General features: G+C 39.3%; 1 protein-coding gene across 12 annotated transcripts in view; it reads right to left on the reverse strand.

Annotated features, from left to right (window-relative positions):
* Positions 1-24,341, reverse strand: part of LOC126087354 (general transcription factor II-I) — a 138,715-nt gene that overhangs the window by 63,861 nt on the left and 50,513 nt on the right. For 4 of the 12 annotated variants that reach the window (XM_049904759.1, XM_049904763.1, XM_049904762.1 and 1 more), the window contains exons 9-11: positions 19,108-19,185; positions 8,221-8,277; positions 6,125-6,187 (exon numbers count right to left, since the gene is read on the reverse strand). In XM_049904759.1, the coding sequence (XP_049760716.1) occupies positions 6,125-6,187; positions 8,221-8,277; positions 19,108-19,185 (198 nt within the window). Of the gene's footprint in view, position 1; positions 1,823-6,124; positions 6,188-8,220; positions 8,278-19,107; positions 19,186-24,341 lie in introns of those variants that run through there. The other 8 variants (XM_049904760.1, XM_049904765.1, XM_049904764.1 and 5 more) reach the window with 5 other exon arrangements.

Here is a 24,341-nt window from a genome sequence, read left to right on the forward strand (position 1 = left end):
ATTCAGATTTATAAACTGAAAAACTGTGCACAATATAATGGATAACGGGCTGGTTCTAGTAAAGAGATCGCAAAATTCAAACATAAGGTGTACAAGATGCGAGGGTCTTTTTATATACTCGCAAGCGTATGACTAAGGTGACTCATGACTTGATGAAAGACACCGGTGCTAATAAGACACAATGACTGTATTTCTACGCAAACAATGCAGCCTTCTACATCTGTTTGCCAACAGCTCCCCCCTCCATGATGTACTTCCATAGACGTGCTCTGCTAACTTTTTTTTTTTTTTTTTACAGCAACGTGTAAAAAAAACTGGCTTATCAGCCCTGGCCCTTACAAATACCTCGTAGGGAGGAGGGAAGAGGGGTTGGCAAACAAACATACAAGGTGCTCGATACTTGTGTAAAAATACAACAGAGTATGAAATACATAGACCTAACGTAGCTTAATGGTTTCACTTAAGATGACACAAGGTTTTCACATTCAATTGTGGAACCAAGAGCCATCCTGTATCATCAGTTTAGCTCTGTTTACTCCTCCAATTAAAAGCCAGAGTTGGAGTAAGAAGAAAGGCATGGTTGACCTACTTCCAAAAATCAACCAATAAAACCCTATGTGTCACAATGATCTGACTGGCAACTGATCATGGGACTGGCCCAGAATCAGGCAGTGTTTCATTGTGTATGAGACCACCATGAGTTGGGGTGAACAGGCAGCACCTAACAACATGCAAAATGTCACTACTCATATAACCCACTGCTGCCAAGTCGATTCCGAATCACAGCAACCCTACAGGACAGAGTAGAACTGCCCCGTAGTTTCCAAGGAGCGCCTGGCAGATCTGAACTGCTGACCTCTTGGTTAATAGCTGTAGCACTTAACCACTACGCCACCAGGGTTTCCCAGTATTCATATAGCATTGCACCATTTGAAATGCCCTGTTTACTCATTTCAGTTTTTCTCCCTTATAATTCTTAAGTAGGCACAAGGTTGATACAAATTTCCCTAAGAAAAGGGGTGGTTACATGATTTTATACAGGGTCTCACGGCCAAACTAGAACGACAACCCACCCGTATCTTGTAATTCCTAACAGAGAAGTTTCAGAAGATGAGGAAACAAAGACCATCTAGACTAAGAAACAAAACACTCCTGACGCTCCTGTCTCTGTCACTCACCCCTTCACAAATTTAGTTTGGCTCTGAAACATACTAGTGGAAAGAAGTAACAGGAAACTCAGTTCTTCTATAAAACTGCCCCCAAAGAAATCAAGACGTCCATGCATGGCATCTCCAATTCTAAAGTAATTCTCCTTAGGTGGTGGCTTCTACTTATTATTCCCCACAGTTCACTTCTGAATCCCGTTATCAGCTGAGACAGAAGTGGTTTGGTCTTCAGCTAAATCCTAAAAAACAAACAAACAAACAAACAAACAAAAACAACCCTAAAAGCACACACCAAAGGCAGGCAAGGATTTGTTAATTTTCTGTTAAAATCTTCCTGAAAAGGCTCACCATCATATTCTGTACTCGTATCTGTTTCTCTCATTACTTTATAGCAGTTGCTTAGCTAAAAACCCTACACCAAGTACCCTGTCACGCCATCTGATCAGTGTCTAACGTTTCTGTGGCCCAAAACGTACATATCACTCGCCAACGTTTGCGCTGTAAGAGGGTCAACTCACAACTCTGAGGTCAAATTGGGGGAGGGGGACTTTCCAAATCCCAGCTGTGTGGTCTTGGGTTAGGGTTAGAGAGTACCTCTGTATCTCGGTTTGTCCAATTACGAAATGTGCATAATGGTTCAACATCATAGGGTGTTTCTACGGGTGAAATGTGAAGAATATCAGTAAAATGCTTTGTACACGTAAATTACATGACACATGTGTGACACATAAATTGTACAAAACATGCTTTTGATTATTACAAACATTGGATTTGTTATCCTGCCTTCTCTTCAACTACCAAGACTTTTGATTAGTATGTTCTACAAATACTGCTTTAAGTAGATATTTTAAAATAAGAGCAATAGAAACTTTTCTGTCCTTCTCTCATCTTCAAAACCAAGTACTTCCAAATTTAGTAAAGGACTAATCACAATGTTTTCTCAACAAGAAAGGAGTGACAAACATTCAGGCAGGGCAGCAGTCATGATCATCTATTTATCAAATAAGTATTAAAAATAAAAGCAATAGAAAAAATACTTTTCAAAAGGTAATAAATAAAAGTAACTGAAATATATAATGCATTTTTAGTTCAAATCATCAAAAATATAGAACCCTTACCACAACATCAGGTTTTATGTATATTTCCAAGTGGAAGTCATTATCTGTAGTTAATCTATAAAGAAAATTTCTACAAATACATGTGTATAATTACTTTTTAGCTTTCTTAACACAGCAAATAGAAGATACATGAATCTCTTTTATGTAAAGTCTTAGCAAGAGCAAGTAGAAACAGTAACATAAGTGAATAAGCAATATTTCTATTTCAACAATAGCCTTTACCTCTCTGAAGTTAACACGACTACTCTCCGTCACGGTAACATCAGGCCCAACTTATCTCTCAGATATCAGTTTGCTCTTTTGTTTCTTTCTAATTACCTCTTATTCTTAATAGAAACCATAACCTGAAGCAACAACTTTTTCTAAGAAAGAGCTGCTATTCACTACATTAAAATTGACAACAACAGAAAAGCTAGAGTCAGAGGGTGACGGTGATAATTACATCATGCAGACTGAATAGAGATTCCTATTGGTAGGTGCTCGATGCCATTTATCCCAGGCTTCGCTTTGTCTGCCAATCCCAAGTGACAGCACGTGATTTAGGGACAGGCTTCAGTAGGTTCCTGGTTCCAACTGATCACTCAAAAGCAACGGGGATATAATTATCGACTTAGGAGAAACAAAAGCACGGTTTTGATGGTTTATATTCTGATTACTGGGGTGCTACCAAACTCGATCTAGGACTTCTTGACCAGAGCTTATATACCTTTATGATACAAATGTGATCAAAAGTAACATTTACTGACTTGTGAATGAGGCTAAAATTCACTTCTGAAAATGTGGGCACTCTATGACAGAGGTCTTACATGACCTCGTTATTTCTGAGCACTGTGTGTGTGTGCACGCGCGTGTTATTTATGTGGGTGTGCTATTTGCTAAAAATACAGCGGCATCATGAAGGCTCTGAAGCATGTTACCCAAATGGCGGTACGTGTGCCCGTGAGTGAGTACGAACCGACTGCGCGTGGAATCGCACTCCTTAGCTGAGGTGTTTCTCTCTTTCAATGTATGTAACGAAGTGGTAAAATGGGCAGACTAGGCCCACGATATAAAGGACAGTTTGACTTGGTAAGATGCAAAAAGCACAGAATGAATCTACTTGAAATCAATTTAAAGAAAAAAAATTAAGTAAATCACGATACAAGAGTTAGGCCAACAGAACGAACATATGTGAATGACTCAAGTTTGAGAAACAGTTCCTGAAAGAAAACTGCACAATAAAGAAACGTTTCAACCCAAAATTTCCCTTTTAAGTACTCTCATGAGAGCTGGACCTTAAACAAGTCTAAGGTAACATCTTCTCTGCACATAGATATTGCAGCTATCAACGGTCCGACATCGCCCAGAAATGCAGTCATGTTCATGAAATGGGGGCACGCACAGTTTTATTCCTCCAAGGCCTATTTCCCAAACCAAAGTCACACACCTTTTAAATATACGCTACTGACTTCACACGCCTCAGAGCACACTACTAGCCACAGGTGAGCAACATCACCTTGTATAGAAAACATGTCAATGCCAAATTAGCCTCTTCATAATTTCAGATAAAAATGTCGCAGTCGTATTAAAAAAACTGGAAAATCAGAAAAACTTACTTGATGGCAACCCCCCGCCCTTTTCCATAGACTGGGGAATGTAAAAAGATACTATGATAGAAAATAAAATCATCCCCAGGTGAGCAGGTATGTCTTGCTTTTTCTACTTCTACCTTTCTTCCAAACACAGCTGAGACTGTCTTCTGGTACAATTTTGTACCCCTTTTCCCTTTTACACTAGTCTTTTACATAAAGTCGGGATATTTATATACATTTGTTTCCTTTTACTTATTACATTAGAATTCCTTTTTCATGTTATTTTCTTCAAAAATTACTATTTTAATGCCTGTATATTTTTCTACCATGAGGATTTAACAAAACATAATTTTCTAACTATACATACCACTGAGACAGCTTCTACGCTGTAGCAGTCATCGTACCAGAAAAAATAAATATCAACCAAAGATTCATGTAAGTTCTCATTTGACCATCCTTATAAACGTAAGACAATTTCTTAACATATGGGTAAAAAGGAAAAATTTGTCTTTTTTTAACTTACACATTGAATTAATGGTTGATAAACAGTTTGTAAATGAACACATATGCCACGGTAAAATGCTACCTTTAAAGTAATTGCCTTATGCAAGTGTGGTATTTCACTGGTCTACTGAACATAAAGAACACTGCCTGGCTAAATTCTATTACCTGATCACAAGATTGGATATCACATCAGGCCTTTGGCAGTAGTTGAAAAAGAAATGGAATTTTTCATTCCCTGACACACTCTATAGGTTCCTAAGCCATTTATTTCTTGATTATCTTAACATTTGTTTAAGGGTTTTACGTGATCAAAGCAAGCTTTTACTTCCTAAGAATTTTTATGCAGCCCTTATCTGAGTTAAGAGCTGATAAATCAATTTTACTTTTAGCCCTACTTGTAAGTCTTATTTTTATAATTTCAACAATTGTCTTTTTAACATCGTTTTTCTTATCTCTATAAAAAGGACAAACTCCTGAATGTTTATAATATTGATATGCTCTTCATATTTTCTCCTTTGCTAGTTCATAAGGTTTCTGGTAACTAAAATGGAGTGAAATTTCAATTATTTAACGCTAGACTGTAACTCAGAATTGCTTTTATGTTAGTAGAATTATATTAATAAGCAAAAAGAAATTATTGAGAGTTCAGAAAACATTACCTATGATGGAAGCTACCAATCAATGTGTATTTTAAAAGCAATGAAGACAAACATTTTGAGTACAGTTTGAAGTAGCCAAACACTACAAACAACCCACTGACACGAATAGGGACAGCTAATTTAAAAACAGAAGAGACAACATCCTAACAAAGAAATATTATGCGGCAGTCAAAAAAAGGAAAAGTACCAAAACAGCTAAATATGGGGGGAAATGTTACATGACGTGTGTGTGTTCTGTAATGTTATACACAAAAACAGCTGTGCATTTTTGCAAAAAAAAAAAAAAATATATATATGCCCGTGTGTATACATGCATAAAATTATTTCAAAAGTAAACATGATAAACTAAGATCTGCCCTGAGGACAGGGACTAGGGGTAAAGAAAGCTTTACACAGAGCACTTTATTGTGTTCTTTCAGTATTTTACTTAGGGGGTAAAGGATGAGACATAAATTTAAAAAGAAAAAGTCAATATGCTTTTAACATAAAAAGTGATACTGTTTATAACAATATAAGCTGAATTTTCAAATAATTCAAGGGCAAACTGGCTCATCTGATTTCAAACATACCTGTGAAGAAAAAACTAGGTTTGAAGCAATCCTAGCTATAGAGGTTATTTTATAATATGTGCATAGCTTATTGCTTCAAAGCAGTTTTTAAGGACAGATCACATGTTAGCATCTACGTAACACCGTAAGGAGAGAACCTGCTTAAAAACGATTGACTGAACTACCAAAACTTTCCACTCCGCTTTAGGGGTTCCAGGCCCAATTAGGGGGATTTTATCATACCCCAAAAGGTTATAAAATCTATTTTTGTGTGCATCAAGTCTGGTCATAGTTTTCTTTTTTAATTTCCAATTCCCACTCACAGAAAGTAGAGCCTGGTCCACCTGTGGGCCTGAATTCTGTTGTCTAAAACTCCCAAAGCACTGGGGTGCACTGCTGGGAAGTGGGCGGCTTTGGTCACACATAAATGTATATATTTCAATTTTGTTCACAAGTTTCCTTTAAGAAAGAATGAAATACATACTCAGCAATGTGAATGTGACAAATATTTTTATGACCAGAAGTATACTTTGGAATCAAGGCTTTTAAATAACTAACCTTCAATAGTCACCTCAACTTCAGGGTCCTCACTTGTTTCTGAAGGGACATGTTGAGTAGAATCTTGAAAAAAATAAAATTCTAAAATGACATTCATTATTAAGCATTTTCCACATGTTTCAACATTTTATTGATTTGATACTCCAAGAGCAGCCTACTGTATAATTTAAATGGCATTTTAATTCATTTCATATTAATAAAATTAAAATAGTTGACCCTTTTAGTTGCAAACTGGGGTAAGAGAAAACAAAAACTAGAAAAACTCCAGAAAACTGATTAATACCAAGTTACCTGAATTATGGACTCAAAAAATCTGCACTCATGGAGTAATGAGATTATAAACAAAGTCACGATTATTTTCCTGTTGTAATTAGAAAATGCTAGAATAAAAACAAGTGTTTTCTACTTTGGTTACTATTTCTCCTCTCCTTTCAGGAATCTCAGGAGTGGTTCATACTGTTAAATGAAACCACAATTTTTTTGCAATAAAAACCTTCAAGAGAATGACCATTAACAAATGCATACAGGACTATAGGCCCTAACTTTGTATGTAACTTTAAACTTTAAAAAATTAAGTTTTTTATTACTACACAAAACCAATGTGCATCAGAATGAATGTTAGTGCTAGAAGCTCAGCTAGACAGCACTTTCATCAGCCCTCTTTCGTTTTGCAAAAGTTGAGAGGTTGATTGATTTGCCCAAGACCATGTTTGTTAGTAAAGAAATATAGGCCAGAACTCAGCTTCGATTCAACTGTATTAGCACTGTGCTATGACAATAAAGGAGCCCTGGTAGCGCAGTGGTTACGAGCTACAGCTACTAACCAAAAAGTCGGCAGTTTGAATCCACCAGCCGCTCCTGGGAAACCCTACAGGCCAATTCTACTCTGTCCTGCAAGGTCACTATGAGTCAGAACTGACTCGACGGCAATGGGTTTGGTTCTTTTTTTGTTTGCTGTTACGACAATAAAAATCTCAAAAATGAAGTATTGTGAAGCCCAACATCCAATGACAGAATTGTAAAAGCATAAAGCAATTCAGATTTCCTAATGAACCTTCATACCATACGTGCCGCGTACCTACGTCTTGCACTCTTGCAGATTAAATACCACCTACACAAAGCAGGGGGGTTTTGTAAAGAGGAAACTTCTGATTATCTCCTCCAGACAGTAACACATAAAGTCAACCACACATTCTATCAAAGAGCTCACAAAGCAATGGGAAACACTATTAACAATGAATATAATATTTCTGAGAGAAATGTATTTCAGTTAGAAGCCCTAATACTACAGCTGAATTTGGAAAGATGAGCCTACATTCCAGGGACTTTAATCCACCTTCGCTCAAAGAAGGCAAAAGATCAAAGACTGTAAAAAGTAAAATAAAAAAGGAAATGTAAGGAATATCAACAGTTACAGAATAGGGTCCCCTTTTTATTCTAGAAAAATAAGGCAAAACATAAACAGTTTATGAGAGAAACAGTGATTTTCAAACAAGATTCAGTTACGTTAACAGTCTTTTTCCTTGAGAAAAATCTACAAAAATTCTGTGGAACTATGTAAACTGCTTAAAAGTAGAGAAGCATCCTGCATGATAACTTTAGTATGGCTGGTAAACTGACATAGGAGTTTCTTTATTTGACGGTATTTAAAAAAAAAAAAAGAGGAAAAAACTTCATTAATAATTTGTCTAGAATATATTAACCTATTAAAAGATTGGCAGTATTAAATATCACATTTTAAAATATGGATGAAGAATAAGTAACAATTTTAATTTTAAAATACGGAAGTAATTTCGTCTTAAGACATTGTTAACATGGACCAAGATGGGGGGGGGGGGCATCTGCATTATAAAGAGCTTTACGTTACTTACCACTGAGTTTCCAGCCCTATATGCTTTAAGTAGACATAGTTATTAATCAGTATGCTCAAAGAGGTACTTCGGATTGTAGTAATTTTTTAAATATCAACCAACCTGTTGGCTAAGAGGTTATACCGAAACAATCACATTTTTATTTCCAAAAAATGACGTTTTAACGGTAATATTCTCTATAAAATAGAAAAGATACAACAAAATAAAAAATCCCATTTTTCTAACCTTCTGCTGGTACTTCCACTTCTGCTCCTTCATTGCCTTCTGAAGAATGACGACTTCCTAAAAGGAAAGAAAATAATATATAGTAAACCAATAAAAAAGAATGACACTCAAAGATGAAAAGAGAAACTAGGTAACGATGCCAACAATTTAAGGCTTATAACAAAACATACGAATATGATTCTTCAGTAATTCAAGTAATGTGACCATTCTAATTCAGAAAATAGATGTAACACTTTTCTATTTGGAAGCTAAAAAAATTATTATAAAAATACAAATATACGGAGTAAACCTAAGTAGCCTGGGGATATAATATTAGTAACTGTAACTACATAATAAAATTATTAATCTAGATCAGAATTTGAGAAATAGCACCATGTTTCAAAGTACCAAGGACCCACATACACAAAAAGACAAATCAGAGTACATTCTTTCTTCTTTGATCAGAAACTTAACTAAGTCTAGATAAACAAGTTCAGTTTTTGCTGTGAAACGTTTCCTATCCCGTTACTTGCTTCCATGTCTACTGTGGTGGAAATAATGGAAATTTAATCCCCATAATTTAATCAAAATTGTATTTTAAGGAAACTCATAAATTGAAATTAAGATACTACCTTTAGTCTCAAAAGCATTTTAATTCACGTAATATAATCTGCCTGCTTCTAAAAACTGGAACATAAAGCAATGTATCAGGTTAGGCAGTCACAAGGTAAACAGGCTCATCGTACAGCGCAGACGTTTTACTCACAAACAGGAAAGAAAAAACCTAAGACATGTATCTAAGTGCCCACACTGCCCCGGGATACTCATTCTCTGTCCTTAAATGGGGATGGTTGAAAAACTGCCTTCAAAAGCACTTATAAAAACAGTTTACCTATTAGTGAGAAAAAGTCACTTGGGGGAGGAGAAGCACAATCTAAGATTTTTTTGTTCTACTGATAACTAAATTCAGAAACTGTACTTTAAAGAACATGTATCAGATCGACTAGAGGCTCAAAAGCTATCATTCAGTATCTAGTGTCCTTGAATTAAAAATATCGTATCTGTTGGCTTTAATGTCTAAGTTTTATGATGCTGTAATTACCTTACTTCCTATTATGAAAACTCAGCAGAACTTAAAACTCTGAGTAAATCTCTACATCTAAATAGTCATGAATTAACCTTTAATTAACTTCTTAAAATCACTGCTTTTATACTTTCTCTACACACTCCTTCCTTTTTTTCTTCCTTTTTAAGAAGAACTTTAACATTTGGGTTTTTGAAATATCAGGTTGTTTACTGTCAAAGAAAACAGACGTCAGGTCAAATGGATGGGAGACAATAAAAAAGACGATAGCGGTTAAACAAGAAGCACAGGGCAGAGAGTGACAACAGTTAAGGTACTTCTTCCTCCCGTTCATAGCATGACGTGAGTGCGTGTGAAAAATGACTGAACGCATCCTTTTTGTTCTTTTAAAATCTGAAATAAGCAACTACATTTTTGCTATAAAGGAAGCCTAAAGAGAATAAATCTTTTGCACTCAAAGAACAGATATAAGTAAAAGCCCTTACTGATAGCCTATGACTATCAAGTTTGGGAACACTATACAAAAATTCCCAAAAAAGAAAACCCACTAATAAACTTAGGGATTTCTAAATGGTATTTCACAATCTTTCTAAACACGAAGAATCAACACGGCCTTATCAATATTTACGTTATGAACCAGACAACAACAGCCTTAGCTCTGACTGTTCTGATATAAGGTATAAATGCGTACTTTACCTTCAACATCAAAGTGTGTCATGTACCCATTTCGAGATTCATTACTAGATTCACAAAAGGGAAAATTGGTTTTGAAAAATTGTTGCTTGTGAAGTTCATTTCTATGTTATTAAAAAAAGGCCAAATACATTTCTTTTTCCTTTTCCATTTAGAAAATATAGATATAAATATTAAAACACAGTCTACCCAATATAAAGAAACACTGAATACTAACAGTTTACGTGGGAAACGGAAGTGAAAAGTTATACCTTGCAAAGGCTTCGAAAGGGGGGGTTTTTCATCAACATCATCAGTTTCAGAAGGGCCTGCTTTGGAATACAAAGATAATACTTCAAAAGTAATCCCCCAAAAAAATCTGGGTCACTTTGGTGAACAAATTTGGGTGGGAAATATGGATAATAGCCCTTTCATAAAGAGAAAAGGCAAAATTAAAAAAAATGAGTGAGAAAATTAGCGGTGTCAATTTATGGCGTTAGTGAATGGAAAAAGTGTACTGAGATAAATTCATATGTAGACAGTCAAAAGAAATTCTGACGACGACTAGACACAGGGACTGAATGGAAATGGTATGTCTGCAATGGTGGATATGGGTTTTTTGAAACAGTAAAAGGTTCGTAAAAGCAAACTCTTTTACATCATACAGATTAGAAATTCAACTTTGTAACCAGGTACATTTCCTTCTGCCTTGACAAATATTTAATACCTTCTCATGCTGAAGAAAAACGCAGAATCAAATCCTTACTCCTCCTTAGAATCCCTAAAACTATGCAATTGAACTATCGGTAAGCTTGAATCTCAGCTGAAACAGAAACACGACAGACTAACAGGTGTTAACTGAGACTCCCTCCTTTCCTGCAGAACCATAAGCACTTTTTCATAACTTAACATGGTTCTCTCCAATTGTTAACAGAAAAAGTACTTGCTGTTAATTAAGTTCACACAATGCTGTGAAGACTTTCCCATCACATTTACATGTATCACCAAGCATATTAGCAATTAAATTTAAAATAGAAAACAAAATATTGCGTTTTCAATGGCTACTTCTTGACATAAAACATATTGCATTAATATGAAAACAAACTGGTTCACTATAATTACCTCTTAATAGGATTTGGAAACTATCTCAAGGTGTTTCAAAAGTTTTCCTAACTCTTAAGAAATTTCACAGGGAGGCACTAAACTGCACAAGCAAAGGGGACATCAGAGAAGAAAACTGTCACATGGGAAGTACAAAAATTGTATTTAGAATCAGAACTAAGAGCAGAGCTCTGAATGAAGAGAACGGACTGCAAATGCCAGATGCACTGCTTCCTAGTCCCATGACTGTGTGAACGAACTAAGCACTTGGCAAGAAACCAGCAGTATTTGTAGGTTTTAAAAAGTTATATGTTATCTAAGGCTATTAACTGTTCTCTAAGTACTGCTTTAGCTGCTCTTCCCGCGTGTAGTAGCTATGTGGCATTCTCGATACTGTTCTAATCAAGGCTTTGAACCAGTTCAAAACCATTCAGTAACTGCCAACATAAACGAGGGCTACATACACATCACACAGCAACCAATCTGTTGCCTGTGGAATTTTGACACCAGTAGGAAACAAACAGCTGCGCCCTGCTCAAAGATGGCGGCCGACCGTGCCACACTCTCCACAGTCCTGCCAAGAATCCAATTTCCCATAATGGGCTACTGAAACTTCCAGGAGGAAGGACTGTGGCAGGAATTTTGGAGAGCAACATCACTGACAGGAACGCGGAGAGCGACAAACGTTCAGAACTGCACAGGCAGCTGCTATCCTGGAGAGGGGCATAGCTGTTTGTTTCCAACTCAGGTCAAAATACTACTGCCAACAGATTTGGTTGCTGATATACTTGCAGTCCTTTTTTTCCACAGAAATTACTAACCTGTTCTGAACCAGTACAAAGCCCTGGTTCTAATCCACATTTCTTAACTTTTAACAAGGTCCCCTGTAAGTGCATTGGAAGTATGTGTCTTAGGATTCCACTGTATAGATTTCCTATTTCACATAATCTTTTTATTATTGATTTCTAATTTAACAAATTATATGTTCAAGGTATTTATTAAGACTACCATTTACTTCTTGGGTGCAGAGTTCTTTTATATATACCAATTAGCTTAAGCTTGTTAATTGCAGATTTCAAACATTCTATTTATCATTTGTAAGAATTCTTCAGATTGGTGTATCAGCTACTGACAGCCATTTGCTAAAATCTATCACACAACCGTAGATTTATAGATTTGTCATAATTTTAGCAAATAATTGTCAAATTCTTATTTCTACTTTTACTTTGAGGCTACACTGTTAGGAACACAAAAAATAACGATCTCAGTATCAACTTAGTGACAGGGTCCTTTATATATTACATACTTTTACTCTTTAACCCTGCTACTATTTTTTTTTGCGGGGGGGGGCCTTCAAATTATAAATCTAAACCAGATTTCTTTTAGTCACACACCTTTATACATCATTACACTTTCAAACTGTCTACATCAACGATACCTACGTATGTATGTGGATTTTGTTTTGTATACCTTCACCGACATCCTCTAAGTGCTAGGAGCGCCTGCTGACCGATCGCTGTGAAGCCACAGTGCCTCCAACACTCACACCTAAGTGATACTTGTCTTAAGAAGACACTGACACCTGCACAGAGGTGTGTCCGAGCCTATTTGGCAGGTTTGCAACAGAAGAGACTGATGGCCTTACACAGGAAAACGGATAAAAAGCTACAGCACATTCCCACACCGTGACTGCTACAATGACAGTATGACATCTTCACGTGACACACAGATAAACCTTGAACACTTATTTCCAAAGACCGACTGTGTACAGCAACATATAGAGCATAATCCATTTGTGTCAACTCAGAAAACTACATGTAAAATGTCCATGCACAAATATAAACACATAATATACATCACACACAGACACTTCCATGGAAGCATACCTGTAGTAAAAGTATAAAATCTTTATCAATAAGGACAAACCTCATGTTCTAGATAAAGAATAGGGAGAATAATGGTAATTTGGAAGGGCACAAAGGGGCTTTAACTACATCTAACATGTTATTTCTAAGGCGAGATGGTAAAGAAAATTAAGATTCAATAAATCTCGGCAAATAAACTGAAACATACATGCTCAAGGATTCTGTTTATATAAAAATACAAAAATGTGCAAAACTAATCTAGGTAGTTACAAGTCAGGACAGTAGTTATCACTGGGATGAAGATGCCTAGAATGGAGCCCAAGATGAGGGATACTGACACTAACAACAGAGTTTCAAACGCATGTAGCAAAGCTTCCAGGACTGTGAGGAGAAACGGGCGCATCCACAGGGGCTGCAGGAGGCTCCAACACTCCTCCCACAGGGACAGACAGAACAACCAGAACACGGTCAACCAGAACCACCCTGGAAACCAACTAGCTGACATTTAAGGAACACCCTCCCACTCAGAACAGCAGAACGTACATTTGCTCAAGCCTGTATGGGATATTCACCAAGGCAGACCATATCCTGGGTCATAAAACTACCTTAACAGATTTAAAATTTCGGAAATTATACAAAGAATATTCTCCAGCTATAATGGAAATAAACTAGAAATCAATAACAGAAAGACATCTGAAAAATTCCCTCATGCGTGAAAAGTAAACCACATACTTCTAAAAAACTCAGGGCGAAGAGGAAATCACAAGAGAATTAAAAAATACTTTTTTATTGAATGAAATGATCTACACATCAAAATTTGGGGGGCACAGTATTCCTTATAGTGAAATTTATGACTTGAAGTGCTTATATTAGACAAAATCTCAAATCAATGATTTTGGCTTCTATCTTAAAAAAATAAATAAATAAAAACAAAGTAAAATTAATGCCAGAAAAAGTAAAGAATTAACCAATGAAACCAGAAGTGATGGGGAGGGTGGCGGGTGGGAGAAAACACTTGAGAAATTTCCGGTTGGACCACTGGCTCCCAGCACAGTGCAACACCTCCCATCAAGAGACATCTGGCAATATCTGTAGACACTTTTTACTGTCCTGACCAGGAGAGTGCACCTGGCATCTAGGGGGCAAAGGCCAGAGAGGCTACTAAACATTCTATGACAAACGGCATGGACAGACACCCACTAAAACTAATTATCTGGCCCAAAATGTTAACAGTTAAGAAATCCTGAGCTAAAGCAACCAAGAAAAAAAGGAAGACACAAATTACAAAACTGAACACAAAAGAAGATTATCACTACACACCTTCCAAGACCCGTTGTCACCGAGTCAATTCCGACTCACACTGACTCTGTAGGACAGAGCAGAACTGCCCTACAGAGTTTCCAAGGAGCACCTGGCAGATCTGAACTGCTGACCTTTCGGTTAGCAGCTGTAGCACTTACCCACTACGCCACCAGGGTTTCCACTACACACCTTACAAACGTGAAAAAGATAATGAGGCAATTCTATACAAGACCTAAAATTTGTAACACAAAGACAAAATAGACAAAATCCTTAAAAGATACGAGTTGCCACGGGTCAGTGAAGAAGAGATACATAACTTCAAGAGGCCCGTGCTGCGGTGTGATTAATTACTTTTGTGCGTGGCCTTTCTAGACATAGTCTTGTAACTCCCACCCACATGACTGAGCGGGACTGTGTAATAGGGCAATTATGGCCTACACCAAGGGAACTGGATACCAAGAGAGCCAATTCCAGAGCAGAGAGGAGGATCCTACCACCACCAAGGAAGAACAGCCAGGAGCAGAGAGCGTGTCATTTGGACCCAGGATTCCTGCGCTGAGAAGTTCCTGGATACAGGAGACAGAGAGAGGGCAAGCTGTAACGCTGAAGCTGGTGAGACGCAGTGGCAGGAGAGACCCAGCAGCAGAGGCCTGGCAGCAGCAGATGGCACAGTGGGCTTCCCGGCACAAGGCGAGAGAGAGCCGAGGGCCTTTGAGCAGAGTCTCAGTGCCAGGTGGAGGCATCCCTGCAAACACGGTTGGGAAGATGCTGTCCTGATGAAAAAACGGTATTCTAAGTGTTCCTGAGCCTGAACTGTATGTAACTGTTGCTTCCCCCGCACTAAACCCCACAATTGCGAGTATGGTCTGAGTTCTGTGTGGCCACTACAATAACTTATCAAAGCCAGCAGAGTAGAGCGTGCTGTGGGAGGGACGGTGGGTGTCAGAGTTGGTGAAGACGGTAGAAAGAGGAGGCGCGTCTGACCTCTACCTCACAGGAATCAGGCTTAGGCTGTTGGTCTCGATTCTTCTTTCCTCTGGTGAAGTTAGAGGCCAGACACCTCCCCCATGCCGTTTTTACATACACCTACTAAAACAAACTTAAAAATGGAAGGAGTTTTAAAATATTCAACCAGAGAAACGTCAAGGCCAGGAGGCTTCCACTGGTGAATTTTACCAAACATTCAAGAAAGAAGTAATGCCAATTCTACAAAATTCCAAAGTATCACTTTTCAACTTATTTTAAATAAGGCAGACATTACCAAAACCAAAGACATGTACAACAAAAGAAAACTACTGGCTAGTATTTCTTAAGGACATAGACACAAATATCCTAAGTACAAGCAAATCAAACACAGCAATATATAAAAAGAATAATACCTTATAACCAAGTGGCATTTGTCCCAGGAATGTAAGGGTGGTTCAACATTTGAAAATTAATGTCTATCACCATTTTAACAGACCCAACAAGAAAAGCCATATAATCACCTCAACAGATGCAAAAAAAAAGCCTTTCACGTAATTCAACATACAACCATCACAGAAACTCAGCAAATGATAAGCAGGAGGAAACTTCCTCAATCTGATGAAGGGTATTTACAAAAAACCTACAGCTATCATACTCAATGCTTTTTTTCCTAAAACTGTCAACAAGGTAAGAATGTCTGTTTTGACCACTCCTACCGAACATACTAGAGGTCCAAGCCATTGCAATAATGCAAAAAAAAAAAAAAGAAATAAAAGGCACAGAGATTGAAGAGAAAGAGATAAGGCTGTCTCTAGTTTCAAAGGACACAAATCGTATAGAGAAAATCCCAAAGGAATTTACCAAAAACTACTAGAACTAAAAAGCGAATTCAGTTAGGTCACAGGATACAAAGTCAGTATGCAAAAATCAATTGTTATTTCTACATACCAGCAATAAATTGGAAACTGAAATATAAAAAACGGTACCATTTACAGTTTAACACCAAAAGCATAAAGTACTTGAACACTGAAAACTTCAAGGCACTGATGCAAGAAATTAAGGAGAACTAAATAATGGGTAGATGTACCATGCTGATGAGTTAGAAGACTCAGTATTGTTAAGATAAGACAACCAAAAGCAACCTGTAATTAGCAATGATCAGACACACTCAGCTGCTAACAGAAAGGTCGGCGGTTCGGGAGGAAAGAGCTGGCAATCTGCTCCTGCCCAGGAAACCCTACAGGGCTAGGAAACCCTACGGGGCACTTCTACTCTGTCCTATAGGACTGTTAAGAGTCAGAATTGCCTCCATGGCACACAACAACAGCATCACATTCATATTAGAACACACATTTCGGTAAACCATAAGCTTTGGAAAACCATTAGATACACAAAGACAATCTATACATTCAGTGGAATCCTAATTAAAATCTCTACAGGTTTGTTAAGTCAACAAGCTGAGTCTACCTTTCAATGAAAAGGCAAAGGAACTAGAACAGGCAAAATAACTTTGAATATGAACAAAGTTGAAAGGCTCTCATATCTGATTTCAAGATTTATTGTAAACCTAGAGTCCTCAAGACACTGTGGTTTTGGCAAAGGACAGACACACAGATCAATGGAACAAAATACACTCCGAAATAGACCAACACATTTTTGACAGATGCAAAGGTAATTCAACAGCAAAAGAATACTCTTTTTCAACAAATGGTATCAGAAAAAGAGGCTATACATTTGCGAAAAAATTTAACTCAGTTATCTTGCACATTTTTCAAAACTTAGCTCACATTATAAAACTATAAAATTTTATAAGAAAACACCTTTGTGACCCTAAGTCAAAGATTTCTTGGACATGAAATGTAAAATAATCTATAAACCCCTCAAAAAAGGATAAATTAGACTTGGTCAAAATTAAGAATTTTTGCGGAACAAAAGACACCATTTAGAAAACAAAAATACAACTCATTGATTTTGGAGAAGTTATGTGCAAATCATATATCACCCGCCAAAAAGGAGAGGGGCATTTATCATAAAAAAGAATTGTCAAAACTCAATTGTAAGGAAAACATCCACATTGCTTTCTCCATACAAAAATTAATTGTCTAGCTCCCACCCTTTTCAATTGCAACGAGGATGTTACCATTTCAAGGCCACCTTTCCCCTTTACAGGCATCTGACTTCCAAACTCATCACAGCAGGCAAGGCCTTAAACCATGTACTCTCCCAAGCTGAGGAGCAAAAGCTTCTGTGATCATGGCTGGTAAGAAGCAGCACTGTTAATGTATCAAAGACAAAGCCAGGCTTCTTTAAAATTTAAGCCTAATCTGTATAAAAAGAGGTTTTATTAAACAGTACTTACTGAAACATATGTATACGTATTGGTCAGGTACTAACAATCATTTCTAAATTATTCTCAACATTTTAACTTTTTAATGAAAAATCCTCAGAATTATCATAACTGTTAGCCATGTAACCCTAATGACATAAGCAATAAACTATTAAAAACTGACTGCTGAAAACATGAAATTAACCAACAGTTTAATATACATACAGATAGTCACATAATTACACACTAGAATAAATTTATTCATACACATTTACAGTGCCCCAGAATTATTAAGGCTTATATTTTCAAAGGAAATAAACCTATTAGCCCATGCAAATTAAGACCACAATGAGCTGGCTGAAATTAACAAGAGCAACCCTAAGAACGTTGGTGAGGGTGTGAAGTAACTAGAGTTCTCACATGCTGCTGGTGGAAACGTAAAATAGTACAACCACTTTGGAAAACAGTCCAGCAGTTTCTCAGAAAGTTAAATACCTACCATGTGTCCCAGCTATACCATTTCTAGGTATTTACTCAAGAGAAATTGAGGTAAATGTCCACGCAGACCTATACGCACATGTCGACAGCACCTTTATTTGGAACTGCCCGAAACTGAAAATAACCCAAATGTTCATCATTACAAAGGTATAGCTACTCAATGGAATAATACTCAGCAGTAAAACGGAATTAACTACTGATACAGGTAACAATATGGATGAATTTCAAAACTACTATGTGTAATAAAAGAAGCCAGGTCCCACTGCCAAAAATAGCATACTTTATGATTAATTTATAGAAACTTCTAGAAAATGAAAGCTAATCTAACATGATAGAAACCAATCAGTGGTTGGCTCCCGATGGGGCAGGGCCACAGGCAGCTTTCTGAGGTACTGGATGGTTCCTTTCTTTGATCGCAGTGACGAAGGTTTAGTAGGTATATGCTCAAGCGGTATACACATGTATATAAGTATGACAAAACTAATCACATGTTACACTTTATATGTTCGACATACTTCCGTTGTACATTGATAAAAATTTAATCTGGCTATATAAAATATAGAAAACAGTCTTCTAAATTGGAACCAACCAATGCATAAAAGCAAACTGCGTCAGAAAACTATATAATCTTCAATTCCTTTCTAGTAATCAAGCAAAAGGATAATGAAAAACAATGATAAATTACAGCTAAAATCTAGCAGTGTCTTGCCTTTTATAGACTTTCAAGGAATGAAAACACAGGGAAGTTATTTTTGGTTCACAAACAGAGCTATTAAAACTCAGGTGGCCTCTCACACCCTACCAGTAACATTAGAAAATGAGTTCTCAACTCCGGCACAACTTCGGCTTGTGCTTTGAAGCACATTAATGACTATTTTCCATTTCCATATTTAACACTGAGTATTTGAGATTATGAGTTTATTTCATGTCCCAATTTTGAAATCTGTTTTATTCCAATAATAAATTACAAACATATATGCCAATCAAGGGACAAACAATAAAATAATATTTTTTTAAAAAGGGAATTGGTAAGCAGATTTTAATTTTAACCTCGAATACCATTCGAAAAGAAAAACTCTCTAAGGTAGCATTACCTTGAATGTTGTATTGGTAGTAATCAGGGTCTTCTGATTCTTCCTTTACCGTCACAGCTGCCATTTCCAGGGAAATCCCTGTGAAAGCAAATGAAATCATATGGTTACATGTCAGGGCATTTAGACTGTAGAGGGAAGCCCTCCTCTTTCCCCCCAGTAATGCAAACTAAAGCATATATATTTTACAGATTTTTGAAAGGACAAAAGTTTACCAGTTTGTATGCTGGGAGGGGGTGTCTCCTAAAACCCAACAAAATCAATGTTTTAATCACTATCAATACTCTGGGATTACTTGCTCTCTTTTTCCTCTAACAAGTCCTTACCTTGGGAATGGAAAATCAGTCACACTCTACTTTCACTTCACATTAAAAGCTAACTTTCTGTTAAGGGGGTGGAAATATCTGGAAACCATAAGTCATGATGGCTGTACAACACGGTGAATGCAATTCACGTCATTAAATTGTATACATAAAAACAGTTGAAATGACACGTTTTGTTTTTATATTTTACCACAATAAAATAAAAATAAAAAAATTTTACAAGCCATTGAGTGATCAATCGTACATAGCTGTTTTAACGATTCAATATTCCAGGGTCCAGACAGCATGATTATTCACTGTTTCAATAATGATACATTGATTTTTTTTTCCTTCCAATAAATCCCTTCATTAACTAGGATACGAGGCACACCTTTCTGCATAAAGCTTTGCTCACAAGGAGGACAGATAATCTGAAGTGAACCTTTGTGGCCAGACACAAAAGGAATCATTGCATAATTCCACTTACATGAGGGTTAAAATAGACAAATCTATGCTGTTAGAAATCAACCAAGTGGATAACTCCGGGAGAGGGGCAGTGAGAGGGGAGCACCAGGTGGCCTCCTCCAGGCGTTATGAACGTTCTGTGTTTTCCTCAGGATGTTAAGTTTCCGAGGCATGTACGTACATCGTCTGTTGAGCTAAATACTTACGCTTTGCATACTTTCCTTTATATATACTTCAATGAAGTTTTAGGAAAGAAAGTAAACCCATTCAGTCATCAAAAACCAACAACCCTTCCTGGGCAGCCAAAAAGGGTTAGCTAGCAGGGGCATTCAAAAAAGAAATGCGGATTTTACCGAAAGATCACAGGTTCTAGCCTCTCGCCTCTCCCCACCTCAGGGATAAATAGTACTCTCAGACAAGCATAAGAAATGAACAACAGGTGGGTACACATACACATTTCAGACTAAAATATTCAGCCACAGTCATTCCAAACCCCTGATGAACTTAGCGCTGTGTGTATGTGATTTTGAAAGCTCTGCAGAGATGATTTTCCACTGGAGAAACAGCTCCAAAATTATTTTTGCTGGAAAAGCAGAAGCATATTAAATTCCTCCAGCAACAGGCAAAGAACGGTTACGCTACTAGCTGCCAATTGTAGTTCTTGTTATGTGCCATCGAGTCAATTCCAACTCACAGCGACCCCAGAGACAGTGGAACGAAAACACTGTCTGGTTGTGCGCCATCCTCACAATCACTGCTGTTTGAGCTCATTCTTGTGGCCACTGCTGTCAATCCATCTGGTCAAGCAGCTTCCTCTTTTTTGCTGACCTTCTATTTTACCAAGTCCTTCTCCAGAGACTGGTCCCTCCTGATAACACGTCCAACACATGTGAGACTACATCTCGCCATCCCTGCTTCTAACGAGTATGCTGGCTGTACTTCTTCCAAGACAGATTTGTTCGTTCTTCTAGCAGTCCATGGTATGTATATTCAATATTCTCCATCAACACCATAATTCAAAGGGCACCAATTTTTCGGTCTTCCTTATTCACTGTCCAGCTTTCACATGCTATTAATAACTACCAAAGGGGAAACTGGTTTCCTGCCACACCATGATGTCAGGGAGCAGGAGGGTCTGTAGCCCATGGGATTCTCTAGATTGCCTCTCAGTACTTCCATGCCCCTTACAAAAAGCTAATGGAAAATTACAGGCAACAAAAAATGGCACAAACATTGGCGATTCAGATCCTTTAGAATGAAAGTTTAGGTCCCTCCAACCAGGTAAAGAACCTTACCAGGTAAGATCCTGACTGAAGACAAAGGAAGCACAATACAATGGATAGCAAACTAAGGAAGAAATAAATCTTTGCGACAAGTTACAGAAATACAGACTGTTGCAGCTATGGGTATCTTCTTCTTTGCTTTTCCTGAGTGTGTTTTTAATATTATCTATTTGTATAAATTAATTATTCTTTCTTTACATTTATAGAAGTTTTATTGGAGATAACCTTTATCAGTTAGCCTTTTTATAAGAGAGTATTCAAACTGGGTTGGGACAGAATTTGAGGAGTAATCAATGTAGCTCCTAACTGGACACTAAATTAGCCTCCCAAAGATAGATACGACGACTGCTGGGACTTTGTGTTTCCTATTTTTGAGAAGTGGGCAAAAATGTCTCCCTGTGTAGGAAGTGAAGCTGCATCTCGTTAGATAGAAACAATCATGCTATTGTTACAAAGAAGTTCAAATATGTGGACAAGGGCGCGTGTGAATGCTCAGTAGCCAAGGGGTAGCCTATGCCAGTCATTCAGCTGTGTTCTCTCAGCCCCAAGCCCACCCTCTTTGACTCTGTTTTGTGATGCTGAAGCTTGGACTCTGCAAGCATCTCTTGGTTAGGCTCTGCCACAAAGGATCACTACAGGGAGACCACAAGGCTAGAGAAGAAAGAAAGGCATCTGCACCGCCTTCTGGGTTTCCTACCTACTTTCTGTCCCTGTGAGGAGCACACCTACCGGGCTTCCCATCTACTTCCTGCTCTTGTCAGGAGCACTCCTACCGGGCTTCCCATCTACTTCCTGCTCCTGTCAGAAGCACTCCTCCTGGGCTTCCCATCTACTTCCTGCTCCTGTCAGAAGCACTCCTACCGGGCTTCCCATCTACTTTCTGCTCCTGTCAGAAGCACTCCTCCTGGGCTTCCCATCTACTTCCTGCTCCTGTCAGAAGCACTCCTCCTGGGCTTCCCATCTACTTCCTGCTCCTGTCAGAAGCACTCCTCCTGGGCTTCCCATCTATTTCCTGCTCCTGTCAGAAGCACTCCTCCTGGGCTTCCCATCTACTTCCTGCTCCTGTCAGAAGCACTCCTCCTGGGCTTCCCATCTACTTCCTGCTCCTGTCAGAAGCACTCCTACCGGGCTTCCCATCTACTTCCTGCTCCTGTCAGAAGCACTCCTACCAGGCTTCCCATCTACTTCCTGCTCCTGTCAGAAGCACTCCTCCTGGGCTTCCCATCTACTTCCTGCTCCTGTCAGAAGCACTCCTACCGGGCTTCCCATCTACTTCCTGCTCCTGTCAGAAGCACTCCTCCTGGGCTTCCCATCTACTTCCTGCTCCTGTCAGAAGCACTCCTACCGGGCTTCCCATCTACTTCCTGCTCCTGTCAGAAGCACTCCTCCTGGGCTTCCCATCTACTTCCTGCTCCTGTCAGAAGCACTCCTCCTGGGCTTCCCATCTACTTCCTGCTCCTGTCAGAAGCACTCCTACCGGGCTTCCCATCTACTTCCTGCTCCTGTCAGAAGCACTCCTCCTGGGCTTCCCATCTACTTCCTGCTCCTGTCAGAAGCACTCCTCCTGGGCTTCCCATCTACTTCCTGCTCTTGTCAGGAGCACTCCTACCGGGCTTCCCATCTACTTCCTGTCCCTGTCAGGAGCACTCCTCCTGGGCTTCCCATCTACTTCCTGCTCCTGTCAGAAGCACTCCTCCTGGACTTCCCATCTACTTCCTGCTCCTGTCAGAAGCACTCCTACCGGGCTTCCCATCTACTTCCTGCTCCTGTCAGAAGCACTCCTCCTGGGCTTCCCATCTACTTCCTGCTCCTGTCAGAAGCACTCCTCCTGGGCTTCCCATCTACTTCCTGCTCCTGTCAGAAGCACTCCTCCTGGGCTTCCCATCTACTTCCTGCTCCTGTCAGAAGCACTCCTCCTGGGCTTCCCATCTACTTCCTGCTCCTGTCAGAAGCACTCCTCCTGGGCTTCCCATCTACTTCCTGCTCCTGTCAGAAGCACTCCTCCTGGGCTTCCCATCTACTTCCTGCTCCTGTCAAAAGCACTCCTACCGGGCTTCCCATCTACTTCCTGCTCCTGTCAGAAGCACTCCTCCTGGACTTCCCATCTACTTCCTGCTCCTGTCAGAAGCACTCCTCCTGGGCTTCCCATCTACTTCCTGCTCTTGTCAGGAGCACTCCTACCGGGCTTCCCATCTACTTCCTGTCCCTGTCAGGAGCACTCCTCCTGGGCTTCCCATCTACTTCCTGCTCCTGTCAGAAGCACTCCTCCTGGACTTCCCATCTACTTCCTGCTCCTGTCAGAAGCACTCCTACCGGGCTTCCCATCTACTTCCTGCTCCTGTCAGAAGCACTCCTCCTGGGCTTCCCATCTACTTCCTGCTCCTGTCAGAAGCACTCCTCCTGGGCTTCCCATCTACTTCCTGCTCCTGTCAGAAGCACTCCTCCTGGGCTTCCCATCTACTTCCTGCTCCTGTCAGAAGCACTCCTCCTGGGCTTCCCATCTACTTCCTGCTCCTGTCAGAAGCACTCCTCCTGGGCTTCCCATCTACTTCCTGCTCCTGTCAGAAGCACTCCTCCTGGGCTTCCCATCTACTTCCTGCTCCTGTCAAAAGCACTCCTACCGGGCTTCCCATCTACTTCCTGCTCCTGTCAGAAGCACTCCTCCTGGGCTTCCCATCTACTTCCTGCTCCTGTCAGAAGCACTCCTACCGGGCTTCCCATCTACTTCCTGCTCCTGTCAGAAGCACTCCTCCTGGGCTTCCCATCTACTTCCTGCTCCTGTCAGAAGCACTCCTCCTGGGCTTCCCATCTACTTCCCGCTCTTGTCAGGAGCACTCCTACCGGGCTTCCCATCTACTTCCTGTCCCTGTCAGAAGCACTCCTCCTGGGCTTCCCATCTACTTCCTGCTCCTGTCAGAAGCACTCCTCCTGGACTTCCCATCTACTTCCTGCTCCTGTCAGAAGCACTCCTACCGGGCTTCCCATCTACTTCCTGCTCCTGTCAGAAGCACTCCTCCTGGGCTTCCCATCTACTTCCTGCTCCTGTCAGAAGCACTCCTCCTGGGCTTCCCATCTACTTCCTGCTCCTGTCAGAAGCACTCCTACCGGGCTTCCCATCTACTGCCTGCTCCTGTCAGAAGCACTCCTCCTGGGCTTCCCATCTACTTCCTGCTCCTGTCAGAAGCAC

Source organism: Elephas maximus, chromosome 12, assembly GCF_024166365.1.
Source record: "Elephas maximus indicus isolate mEleMax1 chromosome 12, mEleMax1 primary haplotype, whole genome shotgun sequence".
Taxonomy (NCBI): Eukaryota; Metazoa; Chordata; class Mammalia; order Proboscidea; family Elephantidae; genus Elephas; species Elephas maximus.